The 24,997-nt window shown below is 36.9% G+C and overlaps 2 protein-coding genes across 2 annotated transcripts; both read right to left on the bottom strand.

Moving 5' to 3' along the window:
• Positions 1-1,275: 1,275 nt before the first annotated feature.
• sh3glb1a (SH3-domain GRB2-like endophilin B1a) lies at positions 1,276-9,839 on the bottom strand. The gene is made up of 9 exons (XM_087788882.1): positions 9,646-9,839; positions 9,299-9,440; positions 8,487-8,615; positions 7,325-7,458; positions 6,631-6,723; positions 5,252-5,341; positions 4,730-4,830; positions 4,093-4,324; positions 1,276-2,616 (listed from the first exon to the last, which is right to left on the bottom strand). The coding sequence occupies exons 1-9, from the start codon at positions 9,706-9,708 to the stop codon at positions 2,509-2,511; spliced, it is 1,092 nt and encodes a 363-aa protein (XP_087645008.1). The 5' UTR covers positions 9,709-9,839; the 3' UTR covers positions 1,276-2,508.
• Positions 9,840-11,208: 1,369 nt separating this feature from the next.
• On the bottom strand, positions 11,209-15,987 carry LOC148081825 (crystallin J1A-like). The gene is made up of 10 exons (XM_087788067.1): positions 15,917-15,987; positions 15,577-15,651; positions 14,694-14,873; positions 14,489-14,587; positions 14,142-14,234; positions 13,897-14,053; positions 13,711-13,826; positions 13,388-13,465; positions 12,206-12,345; positions 11,209-11,467 (listed from the first exon to the last, which is right to left on the bottom strand). Exons 2-10 carry the CDS (start codon positions 15,641-15,643, stop codon positions 11,363-11,365), a joined length of 1,035 nt encoding a protein of 344 aa, XP_087644193.1. The 5' UTR covers positions 15,644-15,651; positions 15,917-15,987; the 3' UTR covers positions 11,209-11,362.
• Between the last annotated feature and the right edge of the window lie 9,010 nt (positions 15,988-24,997).

Below are 24,997 nucleotides of genomic sequence, written 5' to 3'. Positions count from 1 at the left end.
AAAACCCCACTAGAGCAGTAGTTCTCCAGCATACGGATTCGGTTTTGTATCCAAGAATAATGGACTAACCTTCAATTCATTAAATGACACGGGGACACGCCTCCTTACATCCCAGGATGTTGTTATAATCAACTCCAACATGATATTTTTTCCATCTCTTTTTTGTCTTGCACTTGATCTGGAAAAAAGTCTTGGTGTCATTTTGGCCCGCTCAAGGTAATCTCAAGATTTTCTAGGTCATGGTACTCGTAGTTTCTTTGAGAGAAGTGGTCAATTTTTAGGAAGTGAACTTCAATATAAAAGCTCCTATAACCTCAACCAGTTGGACAAAAAAAGTTTCTAGTATTTAGGAATAGTAGGGATTAAGATTGGCAGCTTCACTTTGGTACTTGAGACCTTGTCATTAAAAGCTTAGGTGACATTTAAGGATTTATCTGTATAAAAATAAAAAAAAGGTGTTTTTTTATACATTCCCTTACTTGGGCCTGGAATGTCTCGGTAAATCCCGAGACATTTTATTTCCTAGCGTCATTCTGTGGTCAAACCGACATGTAGATTAAGCATAAAAGCATTTCAGAATGATTATCTGAGTCACTGCTCGCCTGTTTCTCCACCTCATGACAAGATCTGAGGTGAGTCTGGTGGTCACCCACAGGTCAGTAGCCGTGAGCGAGAAATCTGTCACAGTGAACTCTCATGGAACATCACTTGATGCAGGATCAAACAGTGAATTACCAGAGGTATGACATTTTTAAACGCTGAGATCAGATATACATTTGTTTGTGACACAGACGGGAGCATTGAAAAAAAAAAAGAAGCGTAACTCATTGACTTTCCCTGCAAATCAAGTCATAAATACTAGGAAGTAATTATGAATCACATGGACGGCAGGTCAAGAACAGAAACTACTTGTATTCACTAATAGGGTTGAAACAAGCGACACTGCCGACATGGATTCTACATAAACCCATTAAAAACATTACATGCATTTTTCTTTAAAGATAACAGTCGTTTGATTAAAACTTAATCGAAACAAATCTGGAACAATGGAAGCTCATGTGGTCTGATGACGGCACATTTAGTTTATCAGTCTATAAGTGGATCAGGATCAGGGCACTTCGTTGCAAACTGAAAACATCATTTAAACACACTACACATTAACTTTCAATGATCTATGGATGTGCAGGAAGAAGAAAAAAGAATGAGTAAGTAAATGTATAATAAGATGATAAAAGATGATAAAAACACAATTATAGTTTGAAGCCAAAAATCATACAATTTTAAAGTAAATTTTTATTTATGAAAGTGTTTTGTCGTTTTGTGACAGTTTTTTAATTCCTTGGCAAACATAGCTCAACACACCCTGATAAGACATCTTAACAACAATCCGAAACACTTCAAATCGTCAAATGTCTAAAGCAACACACTTGAAAAAAAAGATTATTACACAATTTATATTTAATTATAGGTGTAATTTACAGCTGTCCGTCAATCAAGTCAATCTCCCAGCAGACATTAGATTAATTTTCATTTAAAGATGCTTTAAGGGGAATCAGTAAAACTGAGGTCAACAAAAGTAATGTAAAAAAAATACACTGAATAAATTAATCTCACAGAAAATGTCTCTTCTGGCGGAAATGCTGGCTTGTGAATAAATAGAAATAGTTGGACTTGAAGATGAGATGAAACACTCAATACTGAAGAAGCTTCACAAAGTACATGCGAGTTTATTTTACTGTTAAAAGGCACTAATCAAAGATTCATATTTAGGTCCCTGCAAAAGATTAAACACAAAACAAGACTTTTTCACTCTTCGCTTATAGCTGAAGTGAATCTTTGCGGACGAAAAGTATTTTACTTTTGACTTTGAACATGACAATGGTATTTAATCCTTACCATTCAAAGTCCAAGTATATTAGTCGAATATTTGGTTGGTTGAACCAAAAATGTGTTACTTTTCTGTATGCCACCAGTTTAGTCAAAATCTTAGGTTTTTACAAACTGTTGTCAGCATGTGTCTGCAGAACTTCACGCATATTTTTTTTTTTAAGTCTTTGATTTGCAACCAAAGGACACCGATTAATACCCGGTGAGAGAGTCCAAACTGCCGCTCCAGCAGTGCGTTACACAAGAACTGCTTTCCTTATTCAGTACTAGTTGTCTTCTGCTATTGTTCCACGAGTCAGGACCATTCATCGTTTAAACTCATGAATTGTTCGGGGCCTTTAAAATGTGTGTAAACAGTAAAACTCAACAGTTTGTAAACAAAACTTCAAGTTGAGATGTAGGAAGGCTTTTTTAAAATCATCGTTCTTGTGCTGCAGCTGTATATATATATATATATATATAAAAAAAAGAAAGAGGGTCCAGATTAAAGTCCCGAAATGCATTAAATGGAGGATGTGAAAGACAAACTTCCTCCGGTCACAGGACTGAAACAGAAGATCTAAAAATAAAAGGAGCAGGTGAATGACGTGTGCAACACCAGAGGACGTGGGTTCCGCAGTCTCAGTTTAGAAGTTCCAGGTAGGTGATTGGCACTTTGCCTTTTTGGTTGCCGCGCTCACCCATCAGCCAGTCGGGGTCCATTCCGGGAACGCTGCAGACCATGATTACCTGGACATGAAACCATATTCAATCCGTCTAGTCAACGATTAAATATTTAATCACAAGACAGTTTCTCACAAAGACGATTCCCCATGATTGTTTATCTGAATACTATTAATTAATTAATATTAACACTATTATTTACTTAAACTTGAAACAATTTAATAACCTTTGGTTTTCTCTCCATTACGATTCATCTACAATTACATTTGATGCTAGTTGCTGTTTATTAGTCGCTCATCTGCTCTGGCTGCATTTATGTTTCAAAGTTAATTTCAACTAAAACATTTGGAGACATTGAAGGATAATCAATCCACCTGAACTACTCATAAACCCACAAGGTTTGTCAGCTACAGGATCCGACAGAGTAGATTACAATTATGTGTGCGATCGAAACAGAAACAGAAGGACTCGCGGCGCTCGGTCAGCACGCAGCTAAATCCAGCTGCTTTGACACGTTTCCTCATTTTTGGTTAAAGACGCGTCATGAGTCACGAGTTCTAAACATGCATGTCCATTAATGCTTGCTCTGCCTCCACCGGGAATAAAGAAGTAGTTCAATACATATCAATATCTATTCAGGTTTGGTTTCAGAAAAGTAGAACCATTTAACTCATGTCCGAGACCTGAGACGACGCTCAGCATCATTAGGACAAGTCAGGGACTCTGAGGTCTGTGGATCAGAATCTACTGATGGCTCCTGAACACGGTTCAGGACCAGAGGAGAGAAATCCTTCCAGACTGTTGCTCCTAAACTTTGGAACGATCTTCCTCTCTCTCTGTGTTTGATGATCTACTGACTCCTTCAAGAAACATCTTAAGACTTTTTTATTTGTCCTTTCCATGATTTTCTGGAACTCGTGCGTTGGTATCGGTGTTATCTTGACCTTTTAAACATCTTTTTTATTGGGTATTTTTTGATTGTTTAAGCGCTTTGTGACCCTGGTCTATAAAAGCGCTTTAATAATATTACTTACTTAGCCAAATAGTGAATCCAGACAAACAATGGAAATCTTAAGTGAGGAGGTGTGGTTGACCCTTGCTGAGAGGTCAGGTCATCGCTTTGAAAGCTGTGATTGGTCAAACTGTCAAAGCTAGAATTAAAAACAACTTTTGGTGATAATGGTCAAGGAATGGACCACCTAATCTCATGAAGAATGGGTAATTGTAAATAATATTTAACATAAAATAAAATCATATATAATTCAATCATCAGTCATTCAGTGTTTGGAGAATATCTAATCTGTCCACCGTGTTGTGGTCTTCTTAGGGAACTCCTAAGCTTTTGAAAAGTCTCCTTCTTGCTCTTAACAGATCTCACCCGAGGACGTCTCTTCTGAGCCTAACTTGTGTAGAACCTTTGTGTGGAAATTCTACGAATTTGGCCACAACTTTTTGCACCAAGAATCTTTAGGAATACGACCACAGAAACGTACAAAAATACTATGCCGGTGATTCAGAAATAGACAATAAAACAATTCTCACCTCGTCGGCCAGCAGGGAGAGTTCACTGCTGCTGGCAGCATCGTAGTCGTACAGGACTCTGGCTTTGCGGCTCCCGCTGGAGATTCGCAGTTCGTTGAAACCGCCTAACGACGCAGCTCCGCTCCGGTTGGACATGCCGGGCAGGGAAGATGACATGGGCACCATGGGCACGGAAATGCTGGCAGCCTCAGACAAGGACGACTGATTGTTGTTGGAAAATGACGTAGGGAAACTGGAAAAAAAACAAAAACAGAGGGATGTCTGATAACTGGAGACACATTTGGTTTTCCATCTACATGAAATACGTCAGTAGGTCTCATTAAAAGATCGATCTGTGGTTGGATTTGTGTAGTGAGATCAAGTCTCTATACCAGCATTTCTATTTTCCCACAGACTGGGAAACGATTCTGTTAAATAGTAATTCAATGAAATCGGTGAGATGCTAGCAGATATGAATGTGAGGTCATTAAACGCGTCTACTTCTGCTTGCTAGCATTTTAGCTCACAATCTATCCGCTTATTCATTGAGGTCAATTACTTGAAAAGCAGATTACAGTTAACTTAATATTAATCGTGATGCTCGCCAAACAGTAGATTAAATCCATGTCAGCCAGAACAAATAAACATTTCAACAAACCTCCCGAGCTGCTTCTGGAGGTCCACCATGTACTGGTAGGACTGGGCGTAGTATGTAGTCTGGGCCTCCACAAAGTCGTTTAGGCAGCGCAGGTGGTGTGCCTGGTCACAGAGTATTTTCAGGTGAGCATACGATGACGCTTTACAAATCTGTACTACAGGATAACTTCAATAGTTGAAGGTTAAAACAGATGGAAAAATGTAAATACAATTCCTACACAAGTTAAACATCAGCGCAAATATTTATTTGGCCTTGAGCAAGAAATTCTGCAGATAAAAATATAATAATAATAATAATAATCTCTATTTATATAGCACCTTTCTAGGAAAATAGAGATCATGCTGAACCATGCTGGAAAAAATGAAAAATGATGATGATAAATCTAAATTATTATTCAAATTAAGATATATTCTTATCTCATGACGTAGATAACACTAATTTATTATTTTTAACATGTAGTCAGAACGAGCAAACAGGGAGATGTTAGGAAAGGTAAAAATGGCCTCTAGTAAAGCTACTTACGTGTGTGCTGCTAACACCCTCCAACAACAGTCTGGTGATCTCTGCCTGTCGATCGAACTCACTCTGGGTCATTCTCAGCTCCTGCTCAGCCTGAGAAAAGGGAAACAAAAGTAAGATAAACGGCTTTAACAAAACCGTGACGAGTTTACATCCAATTGCACAAGTATTACTCATTCGTGTTACACAAAATGAAGGCAAACACACAACAAGACTTTAATGATACACAGAGAAATAGGACTTAAAACCCAGGTTGACGATAACAATCCATCTCCAGATGTGCCCCTGAATAAATGGATGATAATGTGGATGTAAATGATTTAATATTATCATAATTATTAAGAGTGAGAACTCATTGATAACGAGTGATGATTGACAGCAGCTGCCAATGCTGTCGACAGAGTGAAAGTGCGCGTGTTTCTCCAATGTTCCATTCAAGTGAGGCCACACATTCCACGTACCTCTGTTGTTTCCTGCACTCACATCTGCTGCTTTGCATTTTTAAAAACAGTGACAAGACAGGGTTAGAGCTGCAGCTGGAGTAAGGTCACAGCCAGACCAAACACACACTTACACCGTTCTCGAGCGAGAAAGACACAGCAGCATGTTTGTTCTGGACTAACAGCTTGTACCAGTAAGCAGTACGATGACACGGCAGCAAAAATATTCATCACCCAAAGATACACACATTCACTCTTACAGATCACGTCAGACTGATGTAAAAAGCAGCACAATATAAGAGGGGATTGAGACTAACTGACTAAATAAAACACAAAATAAATATAAAGAGTTAATGAATAACACCATACACCAAAAAAGGAAACATAAGTGCAGATACATAATTAAGGAAAAACAAGTAATCATTTGGACGAACATTCTGCCTGGAAAGTACAATATCATGTCGTTTCAGGGGGTTGTGGAAAGAAGGATGCTTTGCATTTCTCAGTGTGGTTACAAAGTTGAACTTAAGTATGAGGTCATGAAAGAAGGAAGACATATTGCATTACAGATCCTCTAAAAAATGTTTTTTAAATAACATTAGCACATAATACCGTTTATCTGCGGACAATACAAGTTTGTCGTGACAAAGAGAGGGAGAAATTTGCAAATCCTAGCAAACAAGATTTTTAACAGAAAAGGGAAGTTTAAAGCAGCATTCGCGGCCCATGTGACAGCAAGTCACAAGAGATAAGTGTTCAGTTAGAGTTGTGTAACAGAATGCCGATCACAAAATAGCTTATCTTGCTTTTGAAGAGCCTGAGAAGCATACAGATTTGGAAGTTTTAACATCAACAATAAGAGATGAAAACGGTGATTAATAGATCTTCATCAGGAGAATAAATATACATTTTTGTCTCCAGGTGTTTTATATACAAACTTACTGCAGCTCTTGCGTCAGGCATCCTGGCTTTCTTTAGTCGTGTTTTAGCTGCGTCCAGATCCAAACGTTTGACTTGAAGGAGCTTCCGTTCTTTCTAGAAAATAATAATGAACAAATATCAGTCAATTAACTCTGGAAGCGCTCGTGACATTTACAAGAAGTACTAACGGTCTACAGTATATCGCTTGGTATTCTTTAAACTTCTGCTACAAACAAGCTTGAAATATAGACTTATTCAAGTTTTCCCTCTTGTTGAGGCTTCAATACAAGATGGACGTTACAGACGAACACAATGGAGTTATTTTGATGATTTTTAGTTAGTTACATTTTGTCTATTACTCTTAAAGGAACAGATTACTCTGAAAATAATCTCAACCCTCAGTCAACATGAGTGTGAGTAGAAAAGAGTGAAATTTCTCTTTAAGTGCACTCTCACAAACAGCAATATAAATTGCTATGCGTGTTATGCGAATGTTTTTTTTAAATATTGTAAAAATAAAAAGAAATGCAGTAAAAAAAAATTGTTTCCATCAACTAGACTCTTGTTGACTTATTAGATAGAACATCTAAAACCACAGATAGATACAAACTATGATGTAAAGATGAATGCTCCCTTGTATTTTATTTCATCATAAAGATGATATACATTTGCTTTAATTAAAATTAAAAAATCAGTCATCAAAAGTATTACTCACCAGAATTGTTTTGAAGTCGCCCTCCAAAAAGTTTCTCAAGGGCGTCAGGAAGTTGATGGCTGAACTATGTATGAGCTCCCTCTCTGCAGAGCCAATCTGCTTCTCTGTCTCGCCACATTTGATCAAAGCATTTCCTGGAATGGTCGAAAACACATAGTACACATCGGGTGTATTATGATATCAGAGAGGAAGATAAACTACGGTGTGGTTGTGCAAGGAGAAAAACATGTGTTGGGTTACATTGTAATTTCCACAACAAAAGCTATTGTTAATTCCAAGATTTATCTTATTATTTATTAAAATACTTAAAATGTGTTTCACTGTTCAATAAACAGCATTCAATTATGCTTAATATTAGTTACTGGAGTAGTTATAACAGTTGTTGTTTGACACTTTTATTTTTAAAATGTTTTAACCCTCTACTGACTCCTTCAAGAAACATTTTGAGACACTTTTATTTGTTCAGGCTTTTCCTTGATTCTCCTGTTTTGTTCAAGGTGTTATCTTGACCTTTTTAGTATATATTTTATTGAGTATTGTTTTGATTGTTTAAGCGCTTTGTGACCCTGGTCTGGAAAAGCGCTATATAAATATAAATTACTTACTTGCTTACTTACTCTTGTTACTTGTCGACACATAAATTATTTAATTTATTATAAACCTTTATGATATCTAAACAAATATTAAAGAGAGAGCTGAATGAAATGAAAGCTTTGCAGTACTGTAGTACTTCGTAACAGCAAATGTATATTTGATTCAAGATAATAATGGATTTTTTTTTTCACTCATCAACATGTTTATATATATTTAGGGTGATGTTATGGTTATGTAATGAAGTGGTTAACCGCACATTTAAAACATCAGTACTTCTTTGTACTTCTGTGCTGCTAGCTGTGTAGCTCACACTGAAGATTCAACGTTCGAGGAGCCAAGAATGTGCAGTGATTTGAGGAGCAAAAATAATAACTATATTCCATTAGTATTGACAACAGTTCAGTAAAGATGCTTATGATCACCAAAGATAAATGATGTATACATTAGCACCTGTGATAATCTTGTCACATGATCAAAACCAATGATGTAATTCAGAAGAAAAGAAGGAAACTTCATGTCAAACTGATGTGTGTTAATTGGTGTGAAGATGATAAGTTCCATCACTCACCATAGGCAGTTCCTGGACCAAATTCATGTCCTGAGTCGATCAGAGTTTGGCCCAAGATCTCGTGATTGTTAATACGAGTCGGGGCTTTTTTCTCCAGCTTCTCGTACACAAACTCTTCAAGGCGGACGTCTGCAGATTAAAAAGAAAACTTAATTATATAGTCACGAGAACACAGATCTAATTATGTTAGACAATCTTTTTTTAAGTCTTCTTCTGAACTTACTTCTTTTCCAAGTATCTTAACATAAAATTAACCATTTTAACATTAAACATTTGGAACTTTATTTGTTGCACAAGTGATCCAGTTTATCATCTGAGAAATAAACTAGTGTAAGCAGCAGCTAGTCAACTGTAGCTAGTGTGCAATAATGCTAAAGATATTCGGCATCATAGTGTGAAGGATTCACAGCCGGGTTTAAACTCGACACAAACCAACGACATATGTATATGTAAAGCTTCAACAACGACATTTGAATTTGTTTATATTCTGTTTATTAGTTGGTTATTTAAGTTTGTTTATGAATTATTTCATTTTGTTGCTTATTTATTTGTATTTATTTTCTTGAATGTCTGTTTAAGTCTTTAACTGTCAAGTCTTTTTAATTGTTTTAAGTGTTTAATGTTTTGCATCATGGGTCATGAGAGGAACACAATTTCATTTATGCTGTATGTCTTAATACATGCATGTTTGACAATAAAAGAACTTAACATCATATCTAGGTGGTAAAAGGTGGTAGATCAATATCAAAACATGTGACATTAAGCAGTGGCAGTTCATTTCACAACAAGGACGTTGGCAGATGTTTACTCACTTGGGTTGGGTTGTAATAAAACCTCCGTTTGTTTCATTATCCTGTCGGTCCATAGCTTGGTGTTCTCGGCTCTGACCAGGAGGTTCTCCAGGTGGGCGTCCAGCTCCGTCTTCTCAGCCTGGCCGAGCTTCTCCTCTGTGAACTGACAATACAAAGTGGAATCATTAGAAATAAGCTTAAAAAAAAGGGGCTGAACAATAAAAATAACTCGGTTAAATATCAGTTTAAGGTGATAAAGTTCACTTGATAGACGTCAGTTTTTAGGTTTAACTTCACCCGTCGAAGCAACTTTTAGCCACAATGCTAACCAGCTAAGCTAGCAGCGATCGGTTTAAACGTGAACTTACTTGAACCGCACGGCTCAGGAAAGTGCCAGCATCCGCGGCCAGCCGCTTCACGTTGAAATCCATGGCGTGGATGATAAGAAACAAAACGAGCAGAGTTCACAAGCAAACGGACATTCCGACGAAAAACGTCATTAAAGCGATTTTTTTTTTCTTCTTTTTTTTTTTCTCGTCGGAGTTCCACCCAGCTGTTGATCCCTACAAAGAGGATGAAGCAACAAGAGAACTCGCCAGCCGTAGCGGCGACAACGCCCGCATGCGCATACACAAGACAGAAAGTTCTACATATGTTTTTGTTTTACTGCCTACGCTGCGATTTAGCGGCATTGTTTTAATTTGTTTAAATGTTTTTTTGTATTATTTGCTTATCGTATCCGTGTTAGAGCGTAAACGTTTCATTAACGTTAAGAGTAGCGAAATGTTAATCGGGGGATAGTTATCTTGCAATGTTTGTTTCAATCTGCGTTTACGTCAACTGTCATTCAAACATGAAACGTCACAATCGACACAAATATTATTCAACTTAAGCCTGAATTATTATTATTTTTATATTAAAAAATATATTTATATATATATATATCCAAATAATTGGTATCAATAGCCTTTAAAAAAAAAAAGAAAAAAAATAGCATGACATAAATACTGCAACTTACAATGTTTTTTATTTTTAATTTTTAAAAATCACATCAATATTAGAAGACGAAGATTTGTTGCTGTGTATTCTAAATTATATTTTTATGACCATTATTACATTTGAAATATTCATAACATGTCCATTTATGCCATACTTTTTCTTCGTAGCTTCACATTGGTTGATTTATTCTAAACATGTGTTGTGAGTTTAATGATGCAACTTCTTAACTTAAGGATACGGTTTATATTTACAGTTTTTATATCTAGAATTTGAATTTTTTAATTTTAGTTATTCATTTATTTATTTCCATTTTGTAGAAGAATCACTATTCTTCTCTTTCCTCTTGTGTTTTACAGCCAATGATTTATCATTTACCATTGATATAACGGTTGCTATGACGACGAGGAAAACATTATTTGTGCAAAACGGTTTCTTGAGGTCTGCTTGTGATTTGAACAGACGGAGTCTGCCACCTGCTGTGTGGGAGGAAGTCAGACAGTGAGAGATTTCAACAGACTTACCTTGTCGAGACAAATGGATTAACTTGACTCATGATTTATTTAAATAGAAATAGATTTAAGTAATGTTTTTGATTCATTAAATTGTTTTCGACTATCGAGCCAAAGGATAACATTCCAAACCCTCACATTGGATGCCTATGTGTTTATTTATTTATACTATGTATTCACCTTTTAAACTCCAAATATAAAGCCAAACAGTTCCCAATGTTTCCAGAAGAAATCAGCTTTCTATAACTGTAAAATGTTGTTGTTGTTCACTAACCTTTGGTTACTTTAAAGTGGTTCCAGTGAGTAAATGTTGGTGGTAAATCAGAGTATCTGCCTCAGGTTATGGGAAAATCGAAGCCTGCTGATCAGCAAACAATGTGATAAGACAATTAACAAATGAAACAAACAAGTACTTTTATGGGGTTTTATTAACTTGTCGTTGTGAGCTGACAATATGCCGCACTGACAGAACAAACAGCATCAAGTCTCATCCCGTACAAAGACTTTAGAACAAGACTGTCATCAGTGTTCGTGACAGAGCACACACGCAACTTTACAACATGAAGAAAACCAAAAGTCATTTTTTTAAAGTTTTTTTGAGGATGTTTTCGGAGAGTTCTTTAAGCAAAGGGTATCTGAATGTCCTCGCCTTCCAGGACTCTGGGATTCCTTGGAGGCCAGTCTGTAAATACATCAGGATGACAGGTAAACACACCGAGTCCTAAAATAATCTTAACCCTTTCAAAAAACAAACAACTTTATCCCGAACAGAAAAGCAAAGTGTACCGAATGGTTTAAAGTATAAAAAAAACTGGGATAATATATCAAATCTATTTAAATGTATTGACATTTTATCAGCTTTTTTTTAAGGTATTTGTTTTACTTTGAAAAAGTATGTTTGAAGTATTTTTAATTATGTATAACGTCATGTGTTTTAATTTATAAATAATAATTACTTACTGACTCTGTGAACATTAAACATAAAGTTAATAGGTAGAACTTTATTGATCCCTCAGGAGGTCTCCTTCGGGAAATTGATTTTTTTTCCAATTAGCCAGAGCAATACAGCAATTATTCATAAAAATAAATACAAATAAAATAAGAACAAGAACAAAGTGAAATAAAGAGAGAGAACAAGATGATACAATCTAAGTATAAAGATAAAGAACATAGAACAAAGAAACTAATATGGAATTACTCAGTATAGAAAATCAAAAAATATTGAATTTATCTTGAAATAAGTACAACTCATCATCCAATAGTGGATAATAGAAAAAGGCTACCATGGAAATGTAATAAACGTTGGTATCAACTCCAAAAAAAGTAAATAAATAAGAAAGGAAAACATTCGATTTTCGCTTTTGCTTCCCTTTCACCATTAGTGACAAATGCTTTGATTGATGTCAGACCCCTAACGTACCTGAGCCCCAAAGCAGGCCCCTATAAAAGAGGCTCGGCTGGCGGTGCATCCCCCGCAGCGCATGGTGTCTCTGACAGCCTCATCCAACTCTGTCAGCGTCAGGACCCCGTGAAGCGCTCCCTGGAACGCACCTGGCAAACCTGGACACAAGGACGGAAAGACAGTCACCACACACACAGAACATACTGAGCACCAACTTAAAGAATTTAAGGTTTGAACACATAAATGCAACTCATTTTATTTCAAATATTAATATTAAACAATTTACTCCGGGTACTCCGGTTTCCTCCCACAGTCCAAAAACATACAGAGGTTGATTGAGAACTTTGGGAAAAATTGTCCGTGGGTATGAGAGTGTGTGTGAATGGTTGCGACAGAGTGGCGTCCTGTCCAGGGTGTCCCCTGCCTCTCGCCCTATGATACTGGGATAGGCTTCAGTCTCCTCGCGACCCCGGTAAGGGATAAAAAAATAAATAAATGAAAATTAAGCAATTTATAAGAAAAGTTGAATTCACAATTTAATACATTATTTCGTTTCAAGATCGGTTTTAATTTCAATTTCATGCCAGATGAAAACATAAATTATATTACAGACTTTAAATTGTTCCTAAATTGTGAATAGGTTCTTGCTATACTACTCATTACAAAAAATATATCATGTTACCTATTACTTGAAGTAAAGTCAGGTTGGGGAGAATTTAAATTTTATAACTGGATTAAAAAACGTAAAAGTTTCAGATGAAGATAAGATCAGCACTTTTTCATATGAATAGTTTCCCGGAAAATCGAACTCAATCTTGGGTTAACTGACGTTTTTTTTTCTTGTACCAATTAAAGCAGCAACAGGAACACGTAAGTGTGTTTTTCTTTTCTTCTGTTGTTGTTGAGGCAGCAGGAGGCACATCTACTGGAACAAACACAATACTGCGCTCACGTAGTTTGATCTCACATCCTTAGCTTGAATAATGAGCCGAAATCACCGCAAAGTCATGAACGACCTCCTTCAGCCGCTCGGCGCTCAGTTAACTCAGCAGGGTGGGAAAATTAAAAGGTTTAAAAAGCGGGAGAAGACCATTAGTCGGGAGATCAAAAGCCCGGCGGACTGAACCAAAGGACAGGAAGGCTTTAGAGGAGCGGCGCCAAGTCAACAGACTCGGATCCTGCTGCTCGTGACCCGCTTACCTCATGTGTTCGGGTACACAGCAGGTATGAGCTGTTGGGATGTCTTGGCCAGGTTGTCCTTCACCTGGCGGAGGTGAGCTGCAGCAAGACGGGGACACGAGTCGTGAATAATTGAACAAGTGTTTCCAGGCATCACATCCTATCTAAATAAAAAAAACGGTTCTACTGTCCACACAATGACAACATTTAGAGGGTATTAAATAAAAGCAGAAGAAGCAGAAGTTCTTATTTAATGAATCATATTTCTGTGGTCAAATACTTCTCAAGAAACATTAAGTATTCCACTTTCTAAGTGTGATATTCAATAACGTGTGCAGCTTCACCAATGACAGATCTATCCAGGTCTTGAGGGCTTCGTCGTGATGGATCGTTCAGCTGAGCTATAACCTCATCCAGAGCTTTGGGACCTGGTCCATTTAGAATCAAGTGTTCCAGAAACCTGGAAACACGAAATGATTTAAAGGTGAAATCCTCAGGATTTCAGTAGCATGTGACTTTTCTTTCTTCACCTCGCCGCCGCCAGAGTCACGGCCACGCACATGTCGTTGTTCTGGGTGACCCGGATCGCCGTCTCCACTTTCTCCAGCATCTCCGGGCGTCCGGCAAACATCGCGACCAACGGCGCCAGTTTGGTGATCCCGTCCATTTGACAGTCCTTGTCACAGCCTTGAATACACGTTCATTTGTTCTTTTACAATTACGCTGTCAGACAAAATGACACCGTTTGGACTCTAAATATATCTCAACCTCTCACCCGTTTCATCCTTGCCAGCATCCACGTTTCTCATGAAAGCCTTCAGACTACCATTCCTCCACGGCCCGTCAATAGGAAGGACAGCCGGGGGTCCTAGAAACGGAAAAAAGAAAAGCTAAGTAAGGCTCTGACTCCGAAACGGATCCCACTCATTTCTTTAAATAGCCAACCTCAATTCAGCTCTTTTCACTCCAAAAATAAACTCAAAAGCTGTTTCTGACACTTCTCTTTCTTAGGGTTCAATGGGGGTCATCCCAGCAACACAGGGTAAGAGGTGAGGACCCCCCCCGGAGAGGTTCACTCACACACACACTTACAAGTCATTCTAGTCTAGCTATGAATGTCACCTCCTTTCTTCCGGTAGGGGTCGTTGAGGGGGAGGTCGTACACGGTTCCAGGGCCGAAGAACTTGTAGAGACGTTTGGTCAGGTCGTCCACGTCGACATCTGCAGGGAAGGATCCCATTAAAACAAGAGTTCACATGTTGCTCCTACTTTATTGAAGCTGATCAAAGGACATGTTTTTTTTTAAATCGTTGGCACGTGTCCATACCGCCTCGCTGACTCAGCGACTCCAGCAGGACGAAAGCTTGGTCACCGTAGCAGGTCTGCTCGCCAGTCTGCCTGCGGTAGAAAGGATTCGCTGACTCGGCTCGGAATTCTGGAGACGGTTCCAGGTCGGAGAGAACCTCCTTCAGTCGGTCTGGACTGTAGATCCAGTGCATGGGCTGAGCTAGTGAGCATAAACAAATGTATTATATGAACACACGTCAATTGAAAGGGATAAAAATCACATTTTGTCTAAAAAAAGGTCTAAAATTAGCCGGTTTATTTTTATTTGAGAATGTTTTTGTTCAAGTTAAGATCCAGATTCTAAAGTTTTTTTTATATTCATTTGAACCAGCTGCTATTGACTTGATCTCTTCTTTTAAAAAGATACATCTTTCCAGTTGGAAGATAAAATATCGAGACATCCAGATGTTGAACTGGGTGTTGCAGTAACAGTGAGACACTAGGAGGTGGTGTTTCTAACCAGAATACTGCTCACTCATCGTTGTTTCTTATAGATAAGAAAAAAACAACAACTCAATACTGTTATATTAAGTAAAACAAAGGCATTTGGAGGAAGAAAAAAGAGAGAGAGAAATTAACATTCAATTTTGTAATAAACATTAGATCTTCTTTTCCATTTCTTAAAACCGTAAGTAAAATAATAGTTAAAGTTAATTTTCCAAAACAGTGTATAATGTTTTACTATTATTGTTTTTACAATCCACACAAAAAGTCGTTTTGATGCTGTAACAATTTTAAACGAGTTGATACAAGTGATTTCATTCCATTATAAAGAAGTGTGAGGGAAATAAGAATCCTAGAGAAAGGAAACCTGTTTGTTATGAACATGTTTTTGAAAACTGCATCTGCAGTTGTTATCTTACCTGCTGCATCTGCCACTGCAGCCCCGATAATGGCCCCGATGGCTCTGTCAGTCACACTCACGGCCATGTGCTTTTCTTCGGATCAACAGATAAAGTAAACACAAAAAAAACAAAAGACTCATCTTGAACAATATGAAAACAAATCGGTCTCTTATTATATTTTTTTCTTATTCTCTTTGTATTGGTTATACCACTTTTGTTATTATATTTTCTTATTATATTTATTAATTTATCAAACATGTCAGTGACTATTTAACTCCTAGACAGCGTTTCAAAACACCACATTAAGAAAACAAGACGCTAAGCCATTATAATTAAAAAAAATATTAAGTGTACTTACCTTGGAGGTGATTCAAGACCAATTCTTAAAGTGTTGTCAAAAGGTTTTAGTTGCGGAGACGCCTGCTTCACTGATAAGACCTCTCCAATAAGAGCAGAGGAAAAAGAAGAGATAGTGATGTGATGTAATATGTATGTATATATATGTATATATATATATATTTATTAGGTAGGAGAGAGATAGAATTATGTAACTGTTGATTCTTTCTGTACTATTAAAGAAGGATAGATACTTTATTGTTACTGTTTACTGTCAAATAACAATATTATTATCACATATCACTATTGTTTCACAATAATAATATATAACGTTTTAATTATATTGTTTTTCATTATATCATATTTTGTAATAATATAAGGATTATGTAAATGTTTCCGCCAATTCGGTTTAATTCTTTTGTTTAAAATATTCCATTTAAAAAAAATTCTGATGTCAAATTAACACAGCTGTAGATACAATCATGAGACACAACACACACATTAAATAATCTTTGTAGAAAAAAATGTGTTTGGGGCAAACAAAAAAAATGGAAGTTGAAATAAAAACAAGAGAATCCATCTCACAGATTAGTTATAAGACTGAAGCCATTGAATGTTTATTGATGAGATGATGAAGCTCTACAAAGGGATGTTTTGTTTTTTAATATTATATTTATATCTAGAGCTCAGTAGGTGGTGCCTCAGTTGATGGAGTGAGGTTTCATTAGAATAGGTGGTCAAAGATCATAGTGCAGAGAGCGCCATCTAGTGGACTCTGACAAGATAAGGACACTGCTTCATGAAGCTTCATCATTTCATCACTACAATTGCCATCTCCCGAACCCATGACCCTCAAGGGTTGTCTTCCTTTTCTCTTTGACTAGATGATGCAAAAATAATATCAAACGATCAATCAAACTTGAAACATGAGAAACATGTTTCCAAATATACCACATATGCATGTTCGGGTCAAGACTCTTCAGGCGTTAAATCGAAACATTAGTCACGCTCAATAAACCCAAAGTTTCAGCAGTTGTCTGCTTCTGTGGACCATGGTTGGGCAGCTTCTCATGACTATCTGATGGCTTGAAGTCACGTTGATTTGTCCTGCTGTCACTCTCCGTAAAGCTTCCGCTCCATTGCCTTCATCCTAAAGGTATCACAGCTGATCCCTGCCAGCGTTCCAGCCCTGATGAAGCCCTGCGAGGTCTGGCCGGACTCCATTTAACCCAGACCTCTCATGGGTATCGCAGGGCCATTAATCTCTCTTTTTTCGACCCACAAAGCCGCCGGTATAGCGTGAGTGTTTGGCAGAGATTCATAAAATCAATGCCGTTTAGAAAACAATGAACCAGAGAACCATTGTCATCCCTATAGGCATTTTTGTGTTGGTTTAATTGTTCAATCATGTTTCCTTAAGACATCTTTTAGTTGGATGGATGGATGGATGGATGGATGGATGGATGGATGGATGGATGGATGGATGGATGGATGGATGGATGGATGGATGGATGGATGGATGGATGGAAAGATGGATAGATAGATAGATGGATAGATAGATAGATAGATAGATAGATAGATAGATAGATAGATAGATAGATAGATAGATAGATAGATAGATAGATAGATAGATAGATAGATAGATAGATAGATAGATAGATAGATAGATAGATAGATAGATAGATAGATAGATAGATAGATAGATAGATAGATAGATAGATAGATAGATAGATAGATAGATAGATAGATAGATAGATAGATAGATAGATAGATAGATAGATAGATAGATAGATAGATAGATAGATAGATAGATAGATAGATAGATAGATAAACTTCATTGATCCCTCTGGAGTAGAAGCATATAAAATAAAGTTAGAAGTATAATTTATTTAAGCAACAAAAAATACTTCACCATGACATTTAAACCTGTAATATTAAGAATATTTTTGTATTTCAACACCACTAAATACCTTTTCTATATTTTATAAAAATAGGGTTTAAATTATTTACATTCTGGTATAGTTCGAAATAAATGTGTGTATTAGTTGTGACGATAAATAAACAGTGACAATCCTGCTAACATAGAGGATAGTAAGAGTCCGTCCCACACCGCAGCCCATGAGACATGACCTCATTGTTCCACTAGGGTTCTCAATTTTTTTTGCGTCAACTGTCCATGCTCCCACTCAGACAGATGTTCATAGAAACAACATCCTTCATCACAGCCGAAACCATGGAAGTTAAATCCACCAGACGTCACGTAGTTTGGCCTCTATAGTTTTCTCTCTCGGGGTAGAAATAAGGAGAGCAGTTGAGTGATGACACTTTAGTCTAAGAGGAAGAAGATAATTCAGATTGTAATCTCAAACTGACTCACAAAAGAAGAAACACAATGAGTCATGATGATATCAACTCACATTTTAAGCTTTTGTTTTTCTTTATCTGTTCAATATGACATTCATACTTAAATGGCTCTTGGCCAATATATATTTCACATGATACATTATTCTTAAGATATTCTGTTCTAGCTCTATCTGTTCTTGCCTTTTATGTTTCAGGTTATATTATAAAGAAAATTAAATAATAGATTAAAGATATTAAAGTTGATACTTTGTAATGAGAAATAATTTAATACATATATGCCTAAACAGCAGAAATGGAGCTTTAATTCAAATGTTCTTTATACCTTGTGTTGCCTCTGGCTTAGGTTTTTTTGGGGGGGAATTAGGGTCACTTTGACCCGTAAAATAACACCTATTACGTAGGATTAGAAGCCAAAATACTTTAAAATCACTACAGCTAAAAGTATTTTAATAGAAAGTGAGGTTATTATATACTGAACCTGATAATTGAGACTTTTGCATTTGTATTATAGTTAAGCATCCATCCATCCATCCATCCATCCATCCATCCATCCATCCATCCATCCATCCATCCATCCATCCATCCATCCATCCATCCATCCATCCATCCATCCATCCATCCATCCATCCATCCATCCATCCATCCATCAATCTATAATACTTTTAATTAGAATTATAATATAAAAAAGATCTAGTTTATCCATCCATCCATCCATCCATCCATCCATCCATCCATCCATCCATCCATCCATCCATCCATCCATCCATCCATCCATCCATCCATCCATCCATCCATCAATCTATAATACTTTTAATTAGAATTATAATATAAAAAAGATCTAGTTTATCCATCCATCCATCCATCCATCCATCCATCCATCCATCCATCCATCCATCCATCCATCCATCCATCCATCCATCCATCCATCCATCCATCCATCCATCCATCCATCCATCCATCCATCCATCCATCCATCCATCCATCCATCCATCCATCCATCCAATTTCACATGATTTATTTAAAAAAACAGGTAAACAAATAAAAATGGTAATAAAGTATTAGATGCCAAATCAAATCTTAATAAATCGATGCAGGTTAATGTGTTTGCTGTTCACTGAAGGAACAGGTTAATCAACAACAAAGGTAAACAGATTAAACCATCAGTGCAACTGAGGTAAAACATCCATAAGGTAAGTCCGGGAGAATTTGGCAGGTCGACACCGTGTCCTTCACAGAACGGGGTGTTAGAGTCGCACATGCACAGATACATCATATCTGTCATCAGATCAAGTGACATAATGCACAAGATAGACCTTTGTAAATGACTGTCTGGCAGGATGTCAAAATAACTCTCTCCCAAATGAAGCAGTGGCCTTGTGTTGGGGGGAGGTAAAGCTGTGATCACCTGGCAGGACAGCGGGGTGTTGGAAACAGATCCGCGGACTAACACCCCACAAGCAACGCCAAAACGTACGCCAAGGTAAGCATGTTTATTTAACCAGAACACATGCTCTGTACCTGATAAACAAAACATTGAATCACAAATTCATCTTTCATTCTAACTTTTTATTGTTTTATCTTTGTATTCCTTTTGTTTTCTTTTATCAAAATGTTGTATTTTGAGTGTGATCTCATTTGATTGTTTTCTCCTATTGAAATTTTTTTTTTTTTTTTGATTATGCCGATATTAAACTCTTAGTATTAAATACTCTAGAGTTGTCGCTCAATCATTCGGGGGTCTAAAATGTTACAACACAGCACAAGTCAAACAAAACTTCTATTCATCGACCCGCTGTAACAGCAGGTTTAAACAAATGTAACATCATTTTAAATTTAAAAAAAAAGAAAAAGGATTTGATTTTTATGTGAGTTGATACTTACGTTACCTCACAATTGTTTTTATCTTAATCTTTCAATGAATTAAATTTGAACTTTGCTCTGTGGCTCATGAAATCATTGGATGTGATTTAGTTTCTTAAGAAAAGTCCAAATGACCATCAGACATTTTTACACATCTACACTTCATGTTTTTAACTTATTTTTTTCTTTCGGCCATATAAAATTACTTTAATTGAGCCAGATTGTCCCTGAGGTATTTAGTTTGAGTGCTTTAATAATGTGCCTTATTTGCCAAATATAATCAGTCATCGTGGTGTTTTTTACATTTAACATTAGATCATATGATTTCAAAACTCAAGCTTCGGCATGACTGACATATATAGAATACTAGCATCTGATTTTAGTGTTTTTTGGTTTATTTTATTCAGATATTATTTATCAAATATGGCATTTTTCGCCTGAAGCCAAGACTGCACGACATCATCTCTGGATGTGACCTGGCACAATACCTTTGCCATTTCAGCCTCCTTTGATATTTCCTCTGACATTTCTGTGTCACAGATGAACCTGTTAAGCTCTTTAAAGATGGACAGTTCAAGCTCTTAGTCAGCACAACATTCGACCAGAATCTACGTTTGTAAGTCAAATTAATGGATTCTTATCTGAAACATATTTTTGTTGTTCTATTGTTCTTGTACCTGCAGACGCGACCATCCTCGGTGCATTGTTGTCCTTTAATGACTTACTATTGTGTGGTGAAAATTGCCTCTTTTGCTTAAAAAAACCCCCATTGAACTAAAAAATGAATTAAGCAAGGAGTGTAAACACTATTGCCTTGATAATGCTCTTTGTTGGATCGACACCCTTTTTTAAAAAATTGCCTCTTGTTCTCATTCTTTAGCATCCTCTCATCTGAAAGTGGAAAGTGTGTGACTACGGAGGCTTTGTCCATCATCTGGCCTTTGGCCACAGCTCCTGTTATCTGGTCGCCATGACATCCATTGTGCAGTCAGTGGAAGATAAACCCCCGATGCCTGCAAGAGAACCACACACGCTCTCCTGTCCACAATCGCTCTTGATCAGAGGAGAATGTGAGCGAGGAGTCTTGTCCAGCACAAACACAGCAGGGATGACGACCAAAAAAAAAGTCAGTTCTACATAAAAGAAAAGACAAAAATAGAATTAAAAAAGGATGTCTCACTGATAATTATTTTCATTATTACCGAGCCGTTTATGATGGGACTATACATTTTCCCCTTTATTTTAAATTAATAATAACTTTAAATTGAAAGAGCAATGTGTTTATTGTTAAGTTGTTGAAAGTAAAACCGTATATGATTTCTAAAGGATTATAACAAAATATGTTTAATAATTAGAATTGATGTTGACCAGGACAATAAAACAAAGATAAAATATAAAAAATAGCATCGCAATTAGAAAAAGGTTTTTATGTTTACATTTTAATAATATAAAACAATAATTGTAGTGCAATGTTCCAGTTCCAAATTCCAGTTAATATATATAATATAACATTTACAAATTAAAAAAGATTCATGTTACTCAATGAGTATATTTATAAATGCTATTACTGTATATGCCGTTCAGTAGGGGGACCCCCTAAGCTGTGATTTTGATCCCCTACGGTGTGAATTGGCCCACCGATGCTGTGTCTCAAGCGGTTTAGGCGGGATTTTCTTTATTTCCTGCCTTGATTTTACAAAACTTGTCCCTCAAAATTCAGGAAACAACATTTCAGAGTTTTACCAATTCAAAATTTCTCGGAATTTGGAATTTGTCTTTCACTGTGCACAGATCAACCCCCTATGCTGTGAAAAAAGTCCTGGTGAGAACCCTCTATATATACATATAATAGCAAGGGTATTTAGTAAAGTTTCGAATAAGCGTATTAAAAGTCTAAACAAAAATGTTTTAGCATTGTTAATTTTCTTTAGCGTTACTTGAAAAACCTATCCTGAGTTTGGCTTGTACAGGCCGAGCTCATGCTATGAGATACAATAAGAACTTTCAATTACAGTCCAGTATTGTCCTCACAGAAACAGGCTCGCGGGTTTGGAGAGATGGCTTCATAAATGGATGGTGCCACGTTGCCAAGGAAGTAACAGCAGCTGATTAGTATACACTCTCTAAAACAGTGCATGGAAAGTGCCGGGCTTCATCAGCAGAGCACGGGAACATAACTGGCTTCATTGTTGAACACCATGAGGAAAATAAGGTGGACAATTAGCTGAACAATGGCTGAACTGAAGCAGGAGGTGCAGGGATATCCAGCCGCCATTCAGTATGTGTCGACAAGATAAACCCCTGTTCGTATTGTAACCGCGGATTAGAAGCGGAACTCATTAATGTATTGAGAATATTTGTGCTTGGGATGCTGACTTCAATATATGCATTCTCTCTCACAACACTGATGGGCGTTAACTATTACATGAACACGCATAGAAATATGTTGCATATAAATGCATTTATACATGAGATGCACTGGTTGGTTTAGCAGTCAGAATATTTTTACATTGCAACTTAATCCTCAACAATGGATTTCAGACACTTTTTTGACCAATTTTTCACTCCTCGTGTTCCACAATAAAACTTCTAGATATATTCTAAACCAGGCAGTTCACTTGAAGTTGTCAAGTTTCTACACGAGACAATACTATTTTACTAAAGGTCGATAAAAAGACAAAAATAAGAAAGTAAAATGGGAAAAATGGTCAATACATAATAGTAACCAATGAGTAAAATTACCTACATTTTGATACCATCAAACAAACTATTCAACTGGCAGAAGAGCGATGGAGACGTATTTGTAAAATAAATAGTTTGTACTTCAATGACTCCGTTTTTTTATTCTGAGCCCAACATTTTTCATTTTTAATTATTAACAATATAGAGGGACAATTAGCTAAAATGTAAAGCACACTCTTTACTGTCAATATACATAAAAATAAATCAGTGTGAGTTCAAACTTCCCCTTAAATAACACCCCTGGAGTAATGACCATTAACTTACAATGTCTTTTTTTGTGCAGATAATAAGCATATATTCACTGTAGATCAACCAGTCTAGGCGATATATCTTTTTCTGCCCAAAGGTTTTCCCTCATAATGCTTCAGAAAATATACGAGCCCTAACAGTGCTCGGCCAGCAGGTAGCAGAGTGTTCTCCACTCAAACCCACAGCTGTGAAAATGTTTCCTCTCGTCCACCATCTTTCTCTCGACTTCTAAAACATGTAAAAGTTGTTACACCGGACAAGATGACAGAGCTTAAGCTTTGAAGTACTTTCCTCTCACCCATTAGTGAGCCCATCGGGACGTGAGGCTCTGTTAGAAAAATGCTCCAGTGCCTTCAATACCAGCCGCCCATCACTGCTGGTAGAGAAGCACCGTGAAGCACGAGAAAAGAACCATGACCCGAACCATGACCCCTAAAGGTGGCAAGAGACCCTCAAGTCGAGGACTCGTCATGTTTACGTCCTGTGAAGGTATTGGCAGCCAGAAGTAAAGTAGAGTAACAACATTTTATTTTAAAATTGACTTTACACCACCTTTTTTTTCCCTCTTATTACATCTGGACCGAGTTTTAAAAAAAGGCCCGAGATCAAAGAGAGAAAAAAAAGGGTTGAAAATGGAATGTTTTGCTGAAAGGTAGCAGGAAAAATTCTGAAAATAGTCATATTTGACAGTTTTATATGACCAGAATGAGTGATACAAAGAAAGAGTGAGACACCCTTTACTGGGAAACAAGTTCAGTGCACTAAAACTAAATGTAAAATGTTAACACAAGGGGTGTTATCTCTGGGTCAAAGTGACTCAGCAGCCAAAAACAAATGTGTTTTAGGTATCCCTTGTAAGTAAGTAAGTAAGTAACAGTTATTTGTAAAATGCATTTCTAGACGAGGGTACAAATTTAAAAACTCTAAAAGGTCAAGACAACATAAGACAAACCCAGAAGTCCCAGAAATTTTGAAAAAAAAAGCCTGCACAAATAAAAAAGTCTCAATATGCTTCTTGAAGAAGTCAGTAGAGAGAGATGAAGATCGTTCCAAAGCTTAGTGCTAAAAGCCTTGAAGAATTATTTTCCTCTGGTCCTGTAGTGTGTTCAGGAACCATCAGTAGATTCTGATCCACAGACCTCAGAGCCCGAGCTGGGGTGTAAGTATGGATCAGATCACTGATGTAAGGAGGAGCCTGACCATGAATAGATCTGAAAGTTAGAACCACAATTTTAAAATGGATCCTGAAAGAAACAGGCAGCCAGTGAAGAGTTTTAAGGATCGGGGAAATGTGAGTTCTCCTACTAGAGCAGATCAGAATTCTCGCTGCAGAGTTTTGTATTAAATGCAGGCCTCTGTATGTATTTATGTTATCTAGGGAAGTTGTTCACCTTGACCCAGAGTTTAAGATTTAAAACCTTATCATAAAACAAAATGTATCACAATTTTATACTAGACTGGTTTCGGTAGAGATCTACTGTATATTTATGTTAATATTCAACCCCATGTGAAATTGTGGTCAGTAAAACGAAACCATATATCAATACGTTTACAGCTACAGTTGAGAGGTTTAGTCATGTTCTGTTTTTTACCTTCACTTAAGTAGAATATTTCCTTATTTAGAAGCTGGTTGGATCACATCAACTAAACTTTTGATAAATGGGTCATGATTTAGTATTTTCTTGTAAATATACTTCCTTATAGTTAGAAATATAAGTTTGGTGAGCTTCTGTTGAAGTTGAGTTTATGAGAGGCAAAGGGGAAGTGAGGAGGATGAGGGGGAGGGCAGAGAGAGACGCGTCAGTGAGAGAGACAAGGGGGGAGTGCACCATCCACGGTGGTGCTGGTGTCAGTATCCGGACTGTCATCCTGCTGCTGCCGCATCTGT

This window comes from Callionymus lyra, chromosome 4, assembly GCF_982586985.1.
Source record: "Callionymus lyra chromosome 4, fCalLyr1.hap1.1, whole genome shotgun sequence".
In the NCBI taxonomy this organism is placed as follows: Eukaryota; Metazoa; Chordata; class Actinopteri; order Syngnathiformes; family Callionymidae; genus Callionymus; species Callionymus lyra.
This window is presented reverse-complemented; position numbering and strand designations above follow the sequence as displayed.